This window comes from Lepidochelys olivacea, assembly GCF_965140295.1.
Source record: "Lepidochelys olivacea isolate rLepOli2 genome assembly, chromosome: 1".
In the NCBI taxonomy this organism is placed as follows: domain Eukaryota; kingdom Metazoa; phylum Chordata; order Testudines; family Cheloniidae; genus Lepidochelys; species Lepidochelys olivacea.
In genome coordinates, this window is record NC_140411.1 from 211,552,903 (window position 1) to 211,568,785 (window position 15,883).

Here is a 15,883-nt window from a genome sequence, read left to right on the forward strand (position 1 = left end):
TAAAAACTTGACATCTAGTAGGGTGAGAGAACAGATTGATCTAAATACTGCCTATTCTAATAAGGTTTAAGATTTAGACTGAGCTTACCTTTTATTTTCTTTGGTAACTATCTCTGACCTTTTGTGCTTACCACTTCTAATCACTAAAATCTATTTCTGTAGTTAATAAATCTGTTTTATATTTTACCTAAAACAGTGTATTTTGGTTGAAATGCTTGGGAAATCTCAATTCAGTTTACAAAGGCTAGTATGTGTCCTCTCCACATTGAGGGAGGGGTGAAGTGGGTAATAAAGTTATACTGGTCAGGCTCCTGATGAGGGCAAGATGGTATATTCCACCTGCAAGGCTGGGTGGTTGGGAGACTTTCACTGTGTGATTCATGAGTGGCTCAGGGAGAATTCATGTAATTTAGCTGTGTGTGGGGCTCCATATGCTGTTGTACTGAGTGATATCAGCACCCGAGGGGTTGCTGCTTTTCACTTGCAAAGCATTGTGAGAGACAGCCCAGGCTAGAGAGTTAAGGGGGTCCAGTGGTACCCCAGTTTCAGGTTGTTTATTCATAGGTGACCTCATCACACACTTCCACCAAACTGGTCGCATTGGGACCCTGGGGCCATGTTCAGGGCACAATTCGGGAACCCTCCCAGAGAGGAAAGCCAGAGACCTATACCTCTCCCTTCTCCATCAGTCTCTCACCTCAGGAAGTCAAACTGCCACTGGTACCCACTGAGGAGGAAAAACAGGAAGAAGGGCACGAAGTGGAGGCTTTTCCAACTTTACGTTTTTCTTCCTCCTCACCTGACGAGGAGATTATGCCTCCACCCCCTGCATCTGCCGATGACTTCAGGCATTTTCAAGATCTGTTCCATAGGATGGCAGACTCCTTATAGATTCCATTGGAGGAAGCCAAAGACCAGCAACATAAACAGCTGAATATGTTCCACACATCCTCTTCCTCAAAGATCACACTACCAATCAATGAGGCTCTTCTCGAACCTGTGAAGGTTCTGTGGCAGACCACAGCTTCCATCTCTCTGACCTGCAAATGTGCCAACAAAAAATATTATGTTCTGGAGAAGGATGCTGAATTTTTATTTTGGTACCCCACCCCACTTCTTTGGTGGTCAGTGAGGTGCAGGAGAGAAGCCGTCAATACCAATCTTGCTCTAGTCATCCAGGCAGAGATTGGAAACGCCTGGACCTATTTGGATGCAAGACATTCTTCAGCCATGCTCCAATTTAGGATTTCAAATTATGAAGCTCTTATGACCAAGTATAATTATCTGAACTACTCCATATTGGAGGCACTCTGCCATGACTTACCAGTAGAGGATTTACCATTCAAAGGTCAGAAGCTATTCTTGGAGCACACAGAAAACTCTCTGCGCTCCCTTAAAGACTCCCCAGCTACACTTCATTCTCTCAGGATATATACGCCAGCACCAAAGAGACGTTCGGCGAAGTACCAACTCCCCCCGCAATCCCAAATTCAACAATACACAATGCTGTCAACAAAGGACTCTGACTAAAAGTAGATAGCCCACTCCTCAAGGGGCTACCTCTCACGCAGTAGCACCAAAATTACAATTTTGAAGGTGTGGTCAAGGTACCAAGAAGCCTTCCCTTGTTCCAGTTATCCCTACCATCCCTGACATTCCAACAGTTTGGTGACCGACTAGCTCCGTTTTCCCCATCTTAAAGTCTCATCACCTTGGACAAGTGGATTCTAGAGACAATTAAGGAAGGATACTCGGTCCCCCTTCTATATATCCCACCCCACCACCTTTCCTCACCATCCCTCTTCAGGGACCCCTCTCAAGGGGAGAAATAAGTCATCTTCTGCAACTGGGAGCCATAGAACAGGTTACTTCCCAACACATGGGACAGGGCTTCTACTCCTACTATTTTCTGAGTCAGAAGAAGTCCGGCGGCTGGTGTCCCATCCTAGATCTTCAGAATCTAAACAAATTCATCAAGCTGCAATGTTTCAAGATAGTTACCCTCTTCATTATTATCCCAGCACTGGAACAGGGGAACTGGTTCTCAGCGCTTGACTTCCAAGATGCATACTTTAATATTTCCATACATCCTGCTCACAGAGAATTCCTCCAGTTCGTCATGGGCACCGACCATTACCAGTACAAAATACTGCCCTTTGGACTATCCACTGTGCCTCGGGTGTTCTTCAAAGTCCTCACGATAATCATGGCCTACCTAAGGAAACAAGGAATAATCATTTTCCTATACTTGGACTATTGTCTCCTCAAGGCCCCATCCAAAATGGACACTCTCCGAGCCGTCCATGTAACAATGGACCTGTTCACAAAGCTAGACCTCCTTGTGAGCCTAGAAAAGTCCACTCTAACACCAGTACAACAGCTGGAATTCATCAGTGCATAGTTGGATGCCATACAAGCCAGAGCCATCCTACCACCTCACAGATTCTCAGCTATAATGGATCTGATATCCGCCGCATGGTTCTGCCCCCCAGATCTCTCCATGAACATGCCTCCAGCTTCTAGGCCACATGGCAGCGGCCACGTTTGTGGTCAGGCATGCAAGACTGCACATGCAAGGTCTTCAAGCATGGCTCCATCCTGTATACCTCCCCCACAAGCACAGCATTCACAAACTTTTATCTATGTCAAGGACTCACTGCTGTGATGGACACAGCTCAGTGACGTTTGTGTTGGAGTTCCTTTCCTACAACCATCACGGACTATGATCTGAACCACAATGCTTCCCTAATCAGTTGGGGGAGCACGTATACATGAACACACAGTACAGGGCAGATGTTCGTCCACCGACTCCATCTTACACATCAACCTCCTAAGAACTCTGAGCAGTCCGTAATGCCTGCCAACATTTCCTACCTCTTCTCAAACATCATACCATCAGAGTGATGATGAACAATCTCGCCTGCATGTATTACATCAACAGGGCAGGTGGAGCGAGGTCCCACTCTTATGCTTGGAGGCGATCAAACTGGAACTGGTGTATCCAGAACGACATCTCCATTTCAGCCGCATACCTCCCAGGGCACCAGGACACCACTGTGGATGCACTGAACAGGATGTTCTCACATGATCATGACTGAGAGCTGGATATGCAAGCACTTCAACCCATATTCAACTGATGGGGCAGTCCCACCATATATCTCTTTGCCATTCAACACAATGCCCGCTGCGCTCAATTCTCTTCCAGGCTGAATTCTCTTGGGGCACAGATCACTGGAGGACATGTTCCTCATAACCTGGGATGCACCACTCCCCTATGTCTTCCCTCTTTTTTCCCTCCTATTCTGAGCACTTTGCAAAATAGTAGCTCCAACATGGCCACAATAGGTCCGTTATACTTAGCTTCTATGCACGATGGTATGCCCGCTGATCTCTCTCCACCTAATACCATGGTTCCTTTCACAGGACGCATCTCCATCCCAATCCATAGATGCTCCACCTCAAATCCTGGCTCCTCTGTGGTCCCAGGGTCCAGAAATAATCTGCTCAGATGCAGTCAAACTTTTGAATAGCGGGCGTGAGATGACCAGATGAACTTACATTCACAAATGAACTAGATTTCACTGCTGGAGTGCCTCACACCAGGTTGATGCAGCACACACTCCGTGCCCCTTATTCTTGCCTACATTCTCCACCTTAAACAGTCAGGATTGGCCAATAGCTCTATTAGGGTACGCTTGGTGGCAATCACTACCTTTCACTCCTCTATTTACGTCCACTCTGTCTTCAGACACCTGCTCACAAAGTGCTTCTTGAGGCATATTCAAAATCTCTATCCCCATATATGAGACCCAATCCCAGCCTGTGACCCCAGCCTAGTCCTACGTTCCCTGAATAGCCACCGTTTGAACCAGTGGCAACCTGTTCTTACAAACACCTAGCAATGAACACAGCCTTTCTTGTTGCCATCACCTCTGCTAGACAGGTGGGCAAAATCACAGCCCTCATGGCATATCCACCATACACGGTGTTTTATAAAGACAAAGTTACACTATGCTCACACCTAAGATTTTGACCAAAGGTCCCAACAGCTTTTCATCTCAATCAACTGATACACCTCCCTTGCTTTTTTCTGAAGCCTCACAATAATCAACAGGAGGTGGCTCTACACACCCTAGATGTGACGTGCACAGTAGCTATCTACTTGGATAGGACTAACCCCTTCCGGAAATTTCCATGATTATTCCTCTCCACAACCAAAAGATCTAAACTGCTATATTTAAACAATACCTCTCTAAATGGATCTCCCAATGTATACATTTATCTTACAAACTCCACGATAGACAACCTCCTACCTCAATCAGAACACATTCCATATATTTGTTATCTACCTCAATTGCCATTCTTAATAATGTCCCCATTGATGACATTTATAAGGCTGCCACATAGGCAATGGACACTCTCCTTGGAGATGCTGTCCTCTCCTCAGCAGTACATGTCGCTTCAAAGCCCCAGCCTTCCAACAAGGGGCACTACTTTCTAGTCACCTCCAGTGGAGCGCGGACAGGGACATCACTCAGAGAAGAAGTTGTTACCCTGTGCGGTAACTGAGGTTCTTCAAGATGTGTGTCCTTATGGGTGCTTTACTACTCGCCCTCCTCCCCTCTGCTTCGGAGCTGAGAACAAACTCTGTGGCAGAGAAGGAACTGGGGGCAATCAGATTGCACAGCGCTATATATATATATATATATATATTATATATCCCGCACACAGCAAGAGAGAGGGAAGGGGCACATGTGCGGTCCGATGGGCACTGCTGGTGAAGATCTCCGATCCAAGGCACAGGGGGCATTGTCACACCTACAGTGGAGCACCCATAGAGACGCGTCTCGAAGAACCTCAGTTACTGCACAGGGCAAGTAACCCTCTTGCACGGGGGCATTAGGCTCCCCTGCTTTCTTCCCTCCCCTTATGTAACTGAGAGTCGATGCACAGGGCAAGATCAAGACCGACCTCTAAGCAAGTGAGGCTTTCAATGCAACTAGCTCATCTTTTACATCCTCACTGAGTCCTCACCAGAACTGGTATAGCTGGGCTGCTCCATTCCATTTGACATCAGCCACAAGCCGTTGGAAATGTGCAGCATAGGAGATGACCAGCCCTTTCCCCCAGTGAAGATTCCAGAGGGCAGCCTCTGTAGAGCAGATCCAATGCGGGTCCTCAAAAATGGTTGAGAAGGCTTTCTGGAAGGCATCACAGTTTAAGAGCACAGGGCTGTTCTGCTCCAATGGGGATGTCCAATCAAGCACTTTGCTGGTAAGAAGACTGACTACTAGCGCCACCTTTGTTTGGTCTGTGGGGTATGTACTGGGGCAGAGCAGGAGAAGCAGCCTGCATTGTTTCAGCAACCCCCAGAATTTCCGGCACTCCCCACCAAGCCATTTGGGCAGTGGGACCGTGGGAGCCGATTCAGGTCCATAGCGTAGCTGTTTCTCCCTGTGAGTGTGCTAGCTGCTCACAGAGGCTCTGTGCTTCAGCAGAGATACCTCACTTGGGCCTTTAGCATGAGGTTCTCTGCCTGCAGGCAGATGACTTGGTCCTGAAAGTCCCAGGCCCTCAGGGAGCCACTGTTGGAGGGCAGCCTGCCCCTTCCATCATCTGTGGAGGGGTTGGATGGAGTGGGGAACCAAAGGGGTCTGAGAAAACTGTCTGACCTGGGCTCTGGGGGGCCTGTGTGGTCAGTTACCAAGTTGCAGTTGAGATGAGCAGCAGAGTTGGGCTCAAGCCGGGTCAGGATACCAGAAAGTCAGGGTCAGGCACCAGGTTACAAGACAACTGGCAAGTAGCTGAGTTGGAAATGAACCAGGGTCAGAAGCCAGAGTCTATGATCCACAGCAAGGCAAGGTCTGGAGCGGAAGCAAGTAGGCTGTTTGCGTCATTGCTCAGACAGCTGTCCATGATGGCTTCTTGGTTCATATACCAGCATGAGCCAATCAGAGGGCTGCGGGGGGCTGCCACTCAGGCCCTGCTGGGAGGTACTTCCTGCAGTGACTAGCTAGGGTTCTCCAGCAGAAACCCTGCCTAGACTTCCAGTGGTGGTGCGGAAGTGTCAGCAGCCCAGAAATTCCATGGTCCCAGGTTCTGATAGGTGGCTGCGTTTCAGTGGTGCGTGAAGTAGTGTACAGTTTGCAAAGGCCAGTGAGATGAAAAGGGCTATAAATAAGTACTATACTTTTGACTGAATTAATGTTAATGAAATACCTAAATTGCACTGTCTGTTCTATATTAACAGGGGTCCTTTTTCTCTATTCACGTTTTGTCACAAGAACAATTTACAAAAGACCAGCTAAACATTAAGAGAGAGATATCACAGAGGAATATTTGTTAACAGATTCTGAAGAACCCTGGTTTATTTATTTATTGTTTTTCACTATTTTAATGGCTATTGTTATTTTTAAGCAAATATAAAGAATAACCTTCTTCAACAATGACCATGGAAGAGTCCTTTGGGCATGCCATGGCCCATGATGTCACCTCTTTTCCAGAAAGAGAGTTTAGAATATTCTGCCCTCATTAGCAGAGCATTACTGGCTGCATTATTAATATCAGTCAAATGCCTCACTCCAGTTTAAGAGCCATGTGCGGTGACTGTAATCAGTACTCAGATAGAAAGCTCTGAAAACAAGAGTGTGAGACAGCAGACAGAGGTATTTGCAGATCAGTACTCAGAATGCTTTGTCAGCTCGCAGCACTGTGGTGCTGATGGCTGAGGTGTAGGTTCTAAACTTATAATGAGCATCCCACCACAGGTCATCCACAGATCTTCAGCACCAAAACCACAAGCCCCATCTGAGTGAAATGCTAGCCATTAGAGGGAGACATAATCCCACACCTACATTCCATGTGTTTTACACAAGCACATACCGAAAGGCCTGGATGCACCTGGTGGACACCCCAATTTCTGTTCTGTATGTTTTTGTGGGATGTGCTGTGCATGATTAGAACATAAAGACATCAGCTAGTCCGGATTCCCTTTCCCTGCCATTCTGAAGTGAGGGCTTTAAGATATTGGAGGATCAAGGGCACTGATGGTCTGCTTAAAATGAACAGTTTAAATACATCCAAGATTTGCCTCCCTAGGATGTGAAGTGGGATCCCAGTGCAGCTAAAGAAGCTAGCATATTCTTTTGATTTTCATCATGTTATCAAGTCAGCCAGAATGACTCAGATACCACCATGATGGAGGAAGTAGGTATGTGAGGTGAGAGATAGAAATTAGGAGGTAGATAGATAGATAGATGGATGGATGCAGAGCTGCAGTATAAAGTGCACTGTTCACCAGTAATTCTAAAATTCGCGCAAGGAATTGGTCTGAAAAGCCAGAGTGCAGCCCCAAAACGTTATCGTGTGGCTCACAAATGGCCTTCATCTTTAATACAGACCTATGGCTCCTGAGAGGCTACAGGTCCCATCATGCAATGTTCCTTCTTCATTCAGAGCATTATATGCTGGAACCTGTAATCTCTTATAGGAAGCACTTCTGTATTTAAGATGAAGGGAGCTAAACATTGCCCCATTTTATTTTGGGTGGCCTTCTAGTCTAACAAACTTGTTCATCCAATGTTATTTATTTTGCAGATGCGAGTGCTTGTGAGAAGTGTCCCGAGGATTTCTGGTCCAACGAAAACCACACATCCTGCATCCCCAAGCAGATAGAGTTCCTGTCCTGGACAGAGCCCTTTGGAATAGCTCTTACTCTCTTTGCTATCCTGGGAATTTTCCTGACCTCTTTTGTTCTGGGGGTCTTCACCAAATTCCGCAATACACCCATTGTCAAGGCCACAAACCGGGAGTTGTCCTACCTCCTCCTGTTCTCCCTGCTGTGCTGTTTCTCCAGCTCGCTATTCTTCATTGGCCAGCCCCAGGATTGGACTTGTCGTTTGCGGCAGCCAGCCTTTGGCATCAGCTTTGTACTCTGCATCTCCTGCATCCTGGTAAAGACCAATCGCATCCTGCTGGTTTTTGAAGCCAAGATCCCTACAAGCCTCCATCGCAAATGGTGGGGCCTCAACCTGCAGTTCCTTCTGGTCTTCTTGTGTACTTTTGTGCAGATCATCATCTGTGTGATCTGGCTCTACACAGCTCCCCCTTCCAGCTACCGGAACCATGAGTTGGAGGATGAGATCATCTTCCTCACCTGCCATGAGGGCTCCCTGATGGCTCTGGGCTTCCTGATTGGTTACACCTGCCTCCTGGCTGCCATCTGCTTCTTCTTCGCTTTCAAATCTCGGAAGCTGCCAGAGAACTTCAATGAGGCCAAGTTCATCACCTTCAGCATGCTGATCTTCTTCATTGTTTGGATCTCCTTCATACCTGCCTATGCCAGTACCTATGGCAAGTTTGTCTCAGCCGTGGAGGTGATTGCCATCCTAGCTGCCAGCTTTGGGCAGTTAGCCTGCATCTTCTTCAACAAAGTCTACATTATCCTCTTTAAGCCTTCCCGCAACACCATTGAGGAAGTGCGCTGCAGTACAGCTGCACATGCCTTCAAAGTAGCAGCCAGGGCCACACTGAGACGTAGCAACGTGTCACGCAAGAGGTCTAACAGTGTAGGTGGTTCCACAGGCTCTACCCCATCATCCTCCATCAGTAGCAAGAGCAACCATGAAGACCCCTGTCCTCTGCCTACCTCCACGGAGCGGCAGCAGCAGAAGCGGGGATGCAAGCAAAAAGTCAGCTTTGGCAGTGGGACAGTCACCCTGTCATTGAGCTTTGAGGAGCCCCAGAAGAACTCTGTGGCCAACAAGAATGCCAAGCACAGGAACTCCCTAGAAGTCCAAAACAGTGATGACAGCCTGATGCGGCACAGAGCCCTGCTTCCTCTACAGAACAGCGAACCCCTAGGTGTAGAGGAGTCAGGAGTGGGAGAAACCAAACAAGAGGTGCAAAGCCCAGAAGAGCCTCCTCTACCGTCAGCAAATTCCCAGAATTTTATAGGTAGCGGAGGTGGCTCTGTCATAGAGAACACAATACGTTTTTAACAAACCAAAAAATGATAAAATCCACCACAGTTCTCCAGAGAAACCAGCTCACCTGCTTTCTTCTTTGGGAAAGACACCGAAGACGCATCTGAGATGTAGCCACCACACCTTATTGTTAGTACAAGCAAAGAGACCCTCACTTCCAAAGGACACACAGGAGGAACAGACTATCAGAAGGCTACATCTAGGGACCCTTGTACTGACATTGTATTTGTTTTAAAGAAATTGGCATCAGGACATCTTGAAAGGACAAGTGAAAATCTTCTCCAGCTCGGTTTTAGTAAAACTTTGCCTACTGCCTTGCCATTGTCGATCCTGCCTGCCAGACGGCAGCTCAACTGGCTGTAAGCATTTAGGCAATTTCATTTTACTCTGCTTTTACACTGATGTATAATACCCCTCTTCCCCATTGTGTATAATAGTCCCTCTGTATCCAACATGTGAGATCTCTAACCATGTTAAACCAAGGAAAGGACTCAGCTGTACTAAAACAGGACTTCCAGTTTGACCCCAGGGAAGGGGTCATTAAAAATAAAACAAATAAATACATAAATATTCTGAATGCTTTGTACAGCCAACAGTCTGAACATGCAAAGTATTTAATATGATAGACGGTCCTCCCTGCTATTTATATAAGATGATGTTCCAACCCCTGCTTCCTGATGCTGCCAGTGTGAGCAGTAGTGAATGCTGGACAGTATTCTTCATAGACATCAGTGCATTAGATCGAATTACAAGTGGCCTGTTGGTTTGTTCCCATTGACATGTTGTCACCCCCAGGCTGCCTATTTTGGTGGAGAGGGAGGACACTTTTCCACCCAAGGGAGAATGTTGTGGAGCTCAATGAGATGTATCCATGAGTGATTATGTTCCTAGTAGTAATATGCTTAATGAAGTGTCTTTGCTGTAATGTCCCATATGACATACATGGCTAAACATTCACATCACAGCCTACATTGTGTTTTGCCATATTAGTTTTTCTCTCTCACACACACACACTTCAAGATGGGGAAACTGTCCCCAAGAAGTGGTTATGTTTGGGTGTAGCCAAAGGAAAGAGGAGTATTAGAGGGGCACACAGACAAGTGGCTGGGTGCGGTATGAGGAAATGCATATGGGCAGCCAGATGTTTTGGGTTTTGTGTCATGCACAGAGGTAATAGTCAGCTGAATATTTTGGAGCAGCTAGGCTTTTGGGGAATTTATAGAGTAGGTAAGCCAGAGCAAGTGCTTCAATCCTGGTCCATCTTGAAGGGGTGTATGGTACAGGACATATCTCCTTTATTTGAAAGAGAAGCTTTAAGGGTTGGGAGGTGAGCAGAAGAGACCTTTAAAGACACTCTCTTCAGTGGCCTTCTCAAGGTTCATGCAAGTGCCTCCAATTTTTGATAAGATGTGCCGACTCCTCTCCCACCCACTTTAAGGATGTTTGAAATGAACTCACTGATGTGAAAATTTGGCATGTGGATGGATCAGAGAAATAATGCACCTGTATGGCCACACTGCAGACAATGGGCTTATGTCAGGGATTCATTGCCACATAGATTCCAAGGCCCTAAAGGATCACTGACCTCCTGCGTAACACTATCCATAGAAAAGGAAAGGATGAAGTATCATTCATCCGATGAAGTGAGCTCTAGCTCACGAAAGCTTATGCTCAAATAAATTGGTTAGTCTCTAAGGTGCCACAAGTCCTCCTGTTCTTTTTGCAGATACAGACTAACACGGCTGCTACTCTGAAACATGTCACTATCCACAGAATTTCCCCAAAATAGTTCCTAGAGCACATCTTTTAGAAAAACATCCAATCGTGAGTTCAAGTTAATTTAGCGCCCTCTGTGTAACAGTTATCAGCCTGTGTGAATCGATTATACTCTTCTCTCAAAATACTAAAAAATGCTCTTGGTCACTACAGCAGAGTAGGTTGGCCTTAGACTTACCTGGAGGAGAGACAAACAAAGGTCTGTGGAAATGCCTTGGTCAAAACCTCATTATTCTTTTGTTACTATTAGATTGGCATTGTTTGGGGTTTTTTTGGTCAGGGCAAGAAAATAAACCTTCCAGAGGATATTGCCATGTAAGGGTTTGTTGTACTGTCAGTGGTGTTAGCGGAGGAGGAATATGGTGGGGAACACAGGGGTGGCCTGAACGTGGAGAGACGCTTTTTCAAGGTAGGGATTAATTAACCTTTTCATTGCTGTGTGTGCATACACCTGTGCAGGCAGAGCTTCTGCTGATATGTAGAAAAACCTCAGCAAATTAATTCAGTGACCAACATATTAAAATGACATTTGTTAAAAACAATTAAACTGCAGGGAGAAAATTTAAAAATACACACTGTGGAACAATTTTTAAAAGTCGGCTCTGCCATTGAAGCCAAAGGGAACTTCAGGTACTCAACACTTCTAAAAACCAGGCTACATATATAGGTGTTTAAATATGGATTTAGGAGCCTAATTTCAGGCACGCAATTTTGAAAATCTTGGTCTCTGGCTTTAACTGAGTGCAAGGAAATGGCCACTAGATGGCAGGAGTAGCTAAAGAATAAGACAAGTGGGATTCTAGCCTAACCCTGAGAATAGTTTCCAAAGACGTATGTCTTGGTTCAATACATCATCTGCGAAATGGTAAACATAACTGAGACTCATTAGGCAGAATCGCTGCTGCAGACTTTACAAATCCCGAGTCACCAGCCAAGGCACAGGTGCATTCAGTGAGTAAAATTAAAGTATAAGCAAGAACACAAACACAAACATACATATGTCCATGGCCACTGCACAGATGAGATCTGGAAAGTAACTTATGGCTTGCTTCTGTCAGTACTCATCATTTTACATAAGCTGAAAGGAGTGAATTTATCTTTCAATGGATAATGTTCATGTTTATTTCCAAGTTTTGGGGTTTTTAAAATAGTATATATCTACATAAAGTGCAGTTCTACTCTGAAAAGTGACTTTGCTATCATGAGACCCCATATTTATTGGGTCACCAGTGACTCCAGATCACATGTATTCAATTTGCAGGTAAAGAAATGGGTGAAGGGGTGATTCTAATTGTCACCACTACACATTCATCCTCTGAGAGTCAAGCTGGATTCTATCCTTGTCCACCTTCACCAGCAACCCTGATCTAGTTTGAGGTGTACAATAGGTGCAGTTTTGGTGTAATAGACGTCCTAAGGAAAAGAACCCATGTCATAAAGGGGATTGTCATTCAAGTCATCTTTCACCAGCCAAGACCAAGAGCTCTCCACCTGACGACCCCAAGAGGGGAGGAAGCTTTGATAGGACCTGTGTCTAAAAACACCTTGCAGCACACACAGAATACTAAAACTTAAAACAACTTGGACACCCAGCAGTGTCCTTCTGCCAAAAACCCAAGCCAAAGATCCACCATGGTGGCCAGAGCTGTCCACATGAATAATTGCCCCTCTAGATGGCTCCCAGACAGCATAAGAATGGCCATACTGGGTCAGACCAAAGGTCCATCTAGCCAAGTATCCTGTCTTCCGACAGTGGCCAATGCCAGGTGCCCCAGAGGGAATGAACAGAACAGGTAATTATCAAGTGATCCATTCCCTGTTGCTCATTCCAAGCCTCTGGCAAATAGAGGATGTGGACACCATCCCTGTCCATCCGGGCTAATAGCCATTGATGAACCTATCCGCCATGAATTTATCTAGTTCTTTTTTGAACCCTGTTATAGTCTTGGCCTTCACAACATCCTCTGGCAAAGAGTTCCACAGATTGACTGAGCGTTGTGTAAAGAAATACTTCTTTTTGTTTGTTTTAAACCTGCTGCCTATTAACTACTACTACAGCCCTGCTGCTATTTGTAGGATCAACCTGTGGGAGACACTACTGTTACTACAGTGGAGGAGACCCAGAGAGAATATTAGCTTCATACTGGAATTCCATGAAAATCTGGCTGGTGTGCTGGGAATGGTTCCAAGGAAAGCAACTAGTCTTATCCACTGTCCCCTCTCATCCTGACCCCAGCAAAGCCCCTTCTGCATAGAGCCCCAACAAAGTGGTATCTATGGGTTCTCGGGGAGGAGAGGGATGGTGCCACACAAGTGAGACTCTTCCCCACAGTCTACATCTCAAGTAGATCTCCCTCCCCCGCCCCCACCCAATAAGTGGAAGGGCCATATTGGTTCCTGTGTAAAGGTTAGTGTAATTACAAAATTAAGTAAGGGTAATTGGCATGATTTATTTAAAGTCATAATTCTGCATAGGCGTTAGGAAATTCAGAATGGGGAATGGGGAGACATTTTAAGTGTGGGTGGAGCCCTGGAAAGGATCAGAACAATACTGGCTCAGACCAATGGACCATCTTGCCCAGCATCCTGTCTTCTGACAGTGGACAGTGTCAGATGCTTCAGAGGGAATAAATAGAACAGGGCAATTATTGAGTGATCTACCCCCAGCCTCCATTACCAGCTTCTGGGCATCAGAGGTTTAGGGACACCAAGGGCATGAGGTTGAGTCCCTGACTATTTTGGCTAATAGCTACTGAGGGATCTATCCTCGAGGAACATATCTAATTCTTTTTGGAACCCAGTTATTCTTTTAGCCTTCACAACATCCCCTGGCAATGAGTTCCACGGGTTCACTGTGAATTGTGTGAAGAAGTACTTCCTTATGTTTGTTTTAAACCTGCTGCCTATTAATTTCATGGAGGACCCCTGGTTCCTGTGGTATGTGAAGGGGTAAATAATACTTCCCTAATCACTTTCTCCACACTATGCTTGATATTATAGACCTCTATCATATCTCCCCTCAGTCATTTCTTTTCTAAAACTAAATAATCCCAGCCTTTTTAATCTCTCCTCGTACGGAAGCTGTTCCATACCCCAAATAATTTGTTGCCCCTCTCTGTACCTTTTCCAATACTAATACATCTTTTTTGAGATGGTGCAACCAAAACTGCATGCAGTATTCAAAGTGTGGGCGTACAATGGATTTATACCATGCCATTATATTTTCTGTTTTAGCTAGCCCTTCCCTGATGGTTCCTAATATTGTGTTATCTTTTTTGACTGTCATTGCACACTCAGATGTTTTCAAGGAACTATCCACAATGACTTCAAGATCTCTTCTTTGAGTGGTAACAACTAATTTAGACCCCATCATTTTGTATGTATAGTTGGGATTATTTTTTCCAATGTGTATTAGTTTGCATTTATCAACATTGAATGTCATCTGCCATTTTCCTGCCCAGTCACCCAGCTTTATGAGATCCCTTTGTAACGCTTCCCAGTCAGCTCTGGACTAAACTATCCTGAATAATTTTGTATCATGTGTAAATGTTGTCACCTTAATGTTTACCACTCTTTCCTAGATCATTTATGAATATGTTGAACAGCACAGGTTCAGTACAGATCCTTGGGGGAACCCCAATATTTACCTCTTTCCATTGTGAAAACTGCCTATTGTGATAGACCCAGGCCAGTTGGGTACAACAGAGTAGTCCTGCTGGTATCCAGGAGGTGAGCGGGCTCAGGCTCTATGGCAGGTGTGACAGCCACGGCATCAGGAGGTCGACGATCTTCGGTGGGGCCCCCGCCCAGGAAGGAGGTTGGTTGCCCTGCACCAACGAGGGGTGCCTCTGGTGACTCAGGTCCCCCTCAGTAGGCTCAGCGGCTATCAGCGGGGTGCCACCTATGGGCAGATGGAAGAATCCAGGAGAACCTCAGAGGCGGGAGCAGAATCAGCGGTTGAGGGAGGGAGCATGGGGAAAGGGGGGACCGGGGTGAGGTCGGCCAGATCGAGGCCTGCTGGCAGAGGGTTGTCCTCCCCCTAGCTTCAGAGGCTGGGGCGGGGCATACAGAGCAGCAGAGGGAAATGGGCAGGGCAGACAAACAAACTCAAGCTAATGAGGGGGCTGGGGCAAAGGGGAGGGCAAAAGGCTGCAAGGGGAAAATGGGTCGGGTAGCAAGGGACAAAGCTGAGGGTTTGCTGGGGTGGGGGGGAGGGGTGTCAGTCCAAGGAAGGGGGAACGTGCGTCCATGTGCGCTTGCAAAAGTCAGTTTGGGCATGCTGCCGCTTCAGGCCCAAATGGTGAGCAGCTGAGTCCCAGAGGCAGGAGCTTGAGGCAGATGGTAAGTGTCCACTGGGGGTGGATAAGGGGGCAGCAATGATGGCAGGGGCGGGGGCAAAGGGAGACACACTCCACACCACACCCTCTGTGTCCCCACAAACACAATCAAAAGCCCCACCACAAGAGCACAGGTCGAAAGGTACTCAGTCTTAGAGGCCCTCTCTATGGTGGTCTGCAGAGTCTCTGTGCGCTCCCCAGCAGCAGATGGTCCTCTTCTTCTCCTCCTCCTTGGGGTTCCAGCAGCTCTGGCGGCTCCAGGCAGCAGTCCAGTGGCCAGGCAAGAAGGGCCCCTCACAGGCGGTGGTGGTGTCCACAGCAGCAACGGCTGGGGTCCCTCACTCCCCTCCTCTGGGGAGCAGGCCAGCAGGCTCCCCAAGGGACTGTAGCTGGAGCAGTAGCAACTGAGGGTGGGGGATCCAGCAGCTAGCCAGCAACCAAGTAGCAGGGGAGCAGTAGCAGCAATGGCGAGAGCCCAGGTCTTAGCAGCAGCCTCTCACTTCCTTCCAGGCCAGAGGAGAGTAGTGAGAGACAGAGCTTCCAGCCACTGGAGAAGCAGGTTGCTGTACCCTGACTGACCAAGGCAGGGGCTGCTCCAGGCTAATGAGAGCACCTGACTCCAATTAACCTGCAAAGAGTCAGGTGAGGCCATTAAGTTAATGTGAACACCTGACTCTAATTAAGGCCCTTCTGATACTATTAGAGGGCTCACTCCAGTCAGGCTGAGGAGAGTGAGGGAGAGGAAGTATGGCTGAAGGACTGAGTAATGATGATATCCTCAAGCCA

The 15,883-nt window shown here is 46.8% G+C and overlaps 1 protein-coding gene across 6 annotated transcripts in view; it reads left to right on the forward strand.

Moving 5' to 3' along the window:
- The window catches only part of CASR (calcium sensing receptor), a 172,094-nt gene extending 161,051 nt beyond the window's left edge, over positions 1-11,043 (forward strand). For all 6 annotated transcript variants that reach the window (XM_084613440.1, XM_084613437.1, XM_084613441.1 and 3 more), the window contains one exon: positions 7,597-11,043. In XM_084613440.1, the coding sequence (XP_084469566.1) occupies positions 7,597-8,999 (1,403 nt within the window). In that variant the 3' untranslated portion in view covers positions 9,000-11,043. The remainder of the gene's footprint in view (positions 1-7,596) is intronic.
- Positions 11,044-15,883: the final 4,840 nt, after the last annotated feature.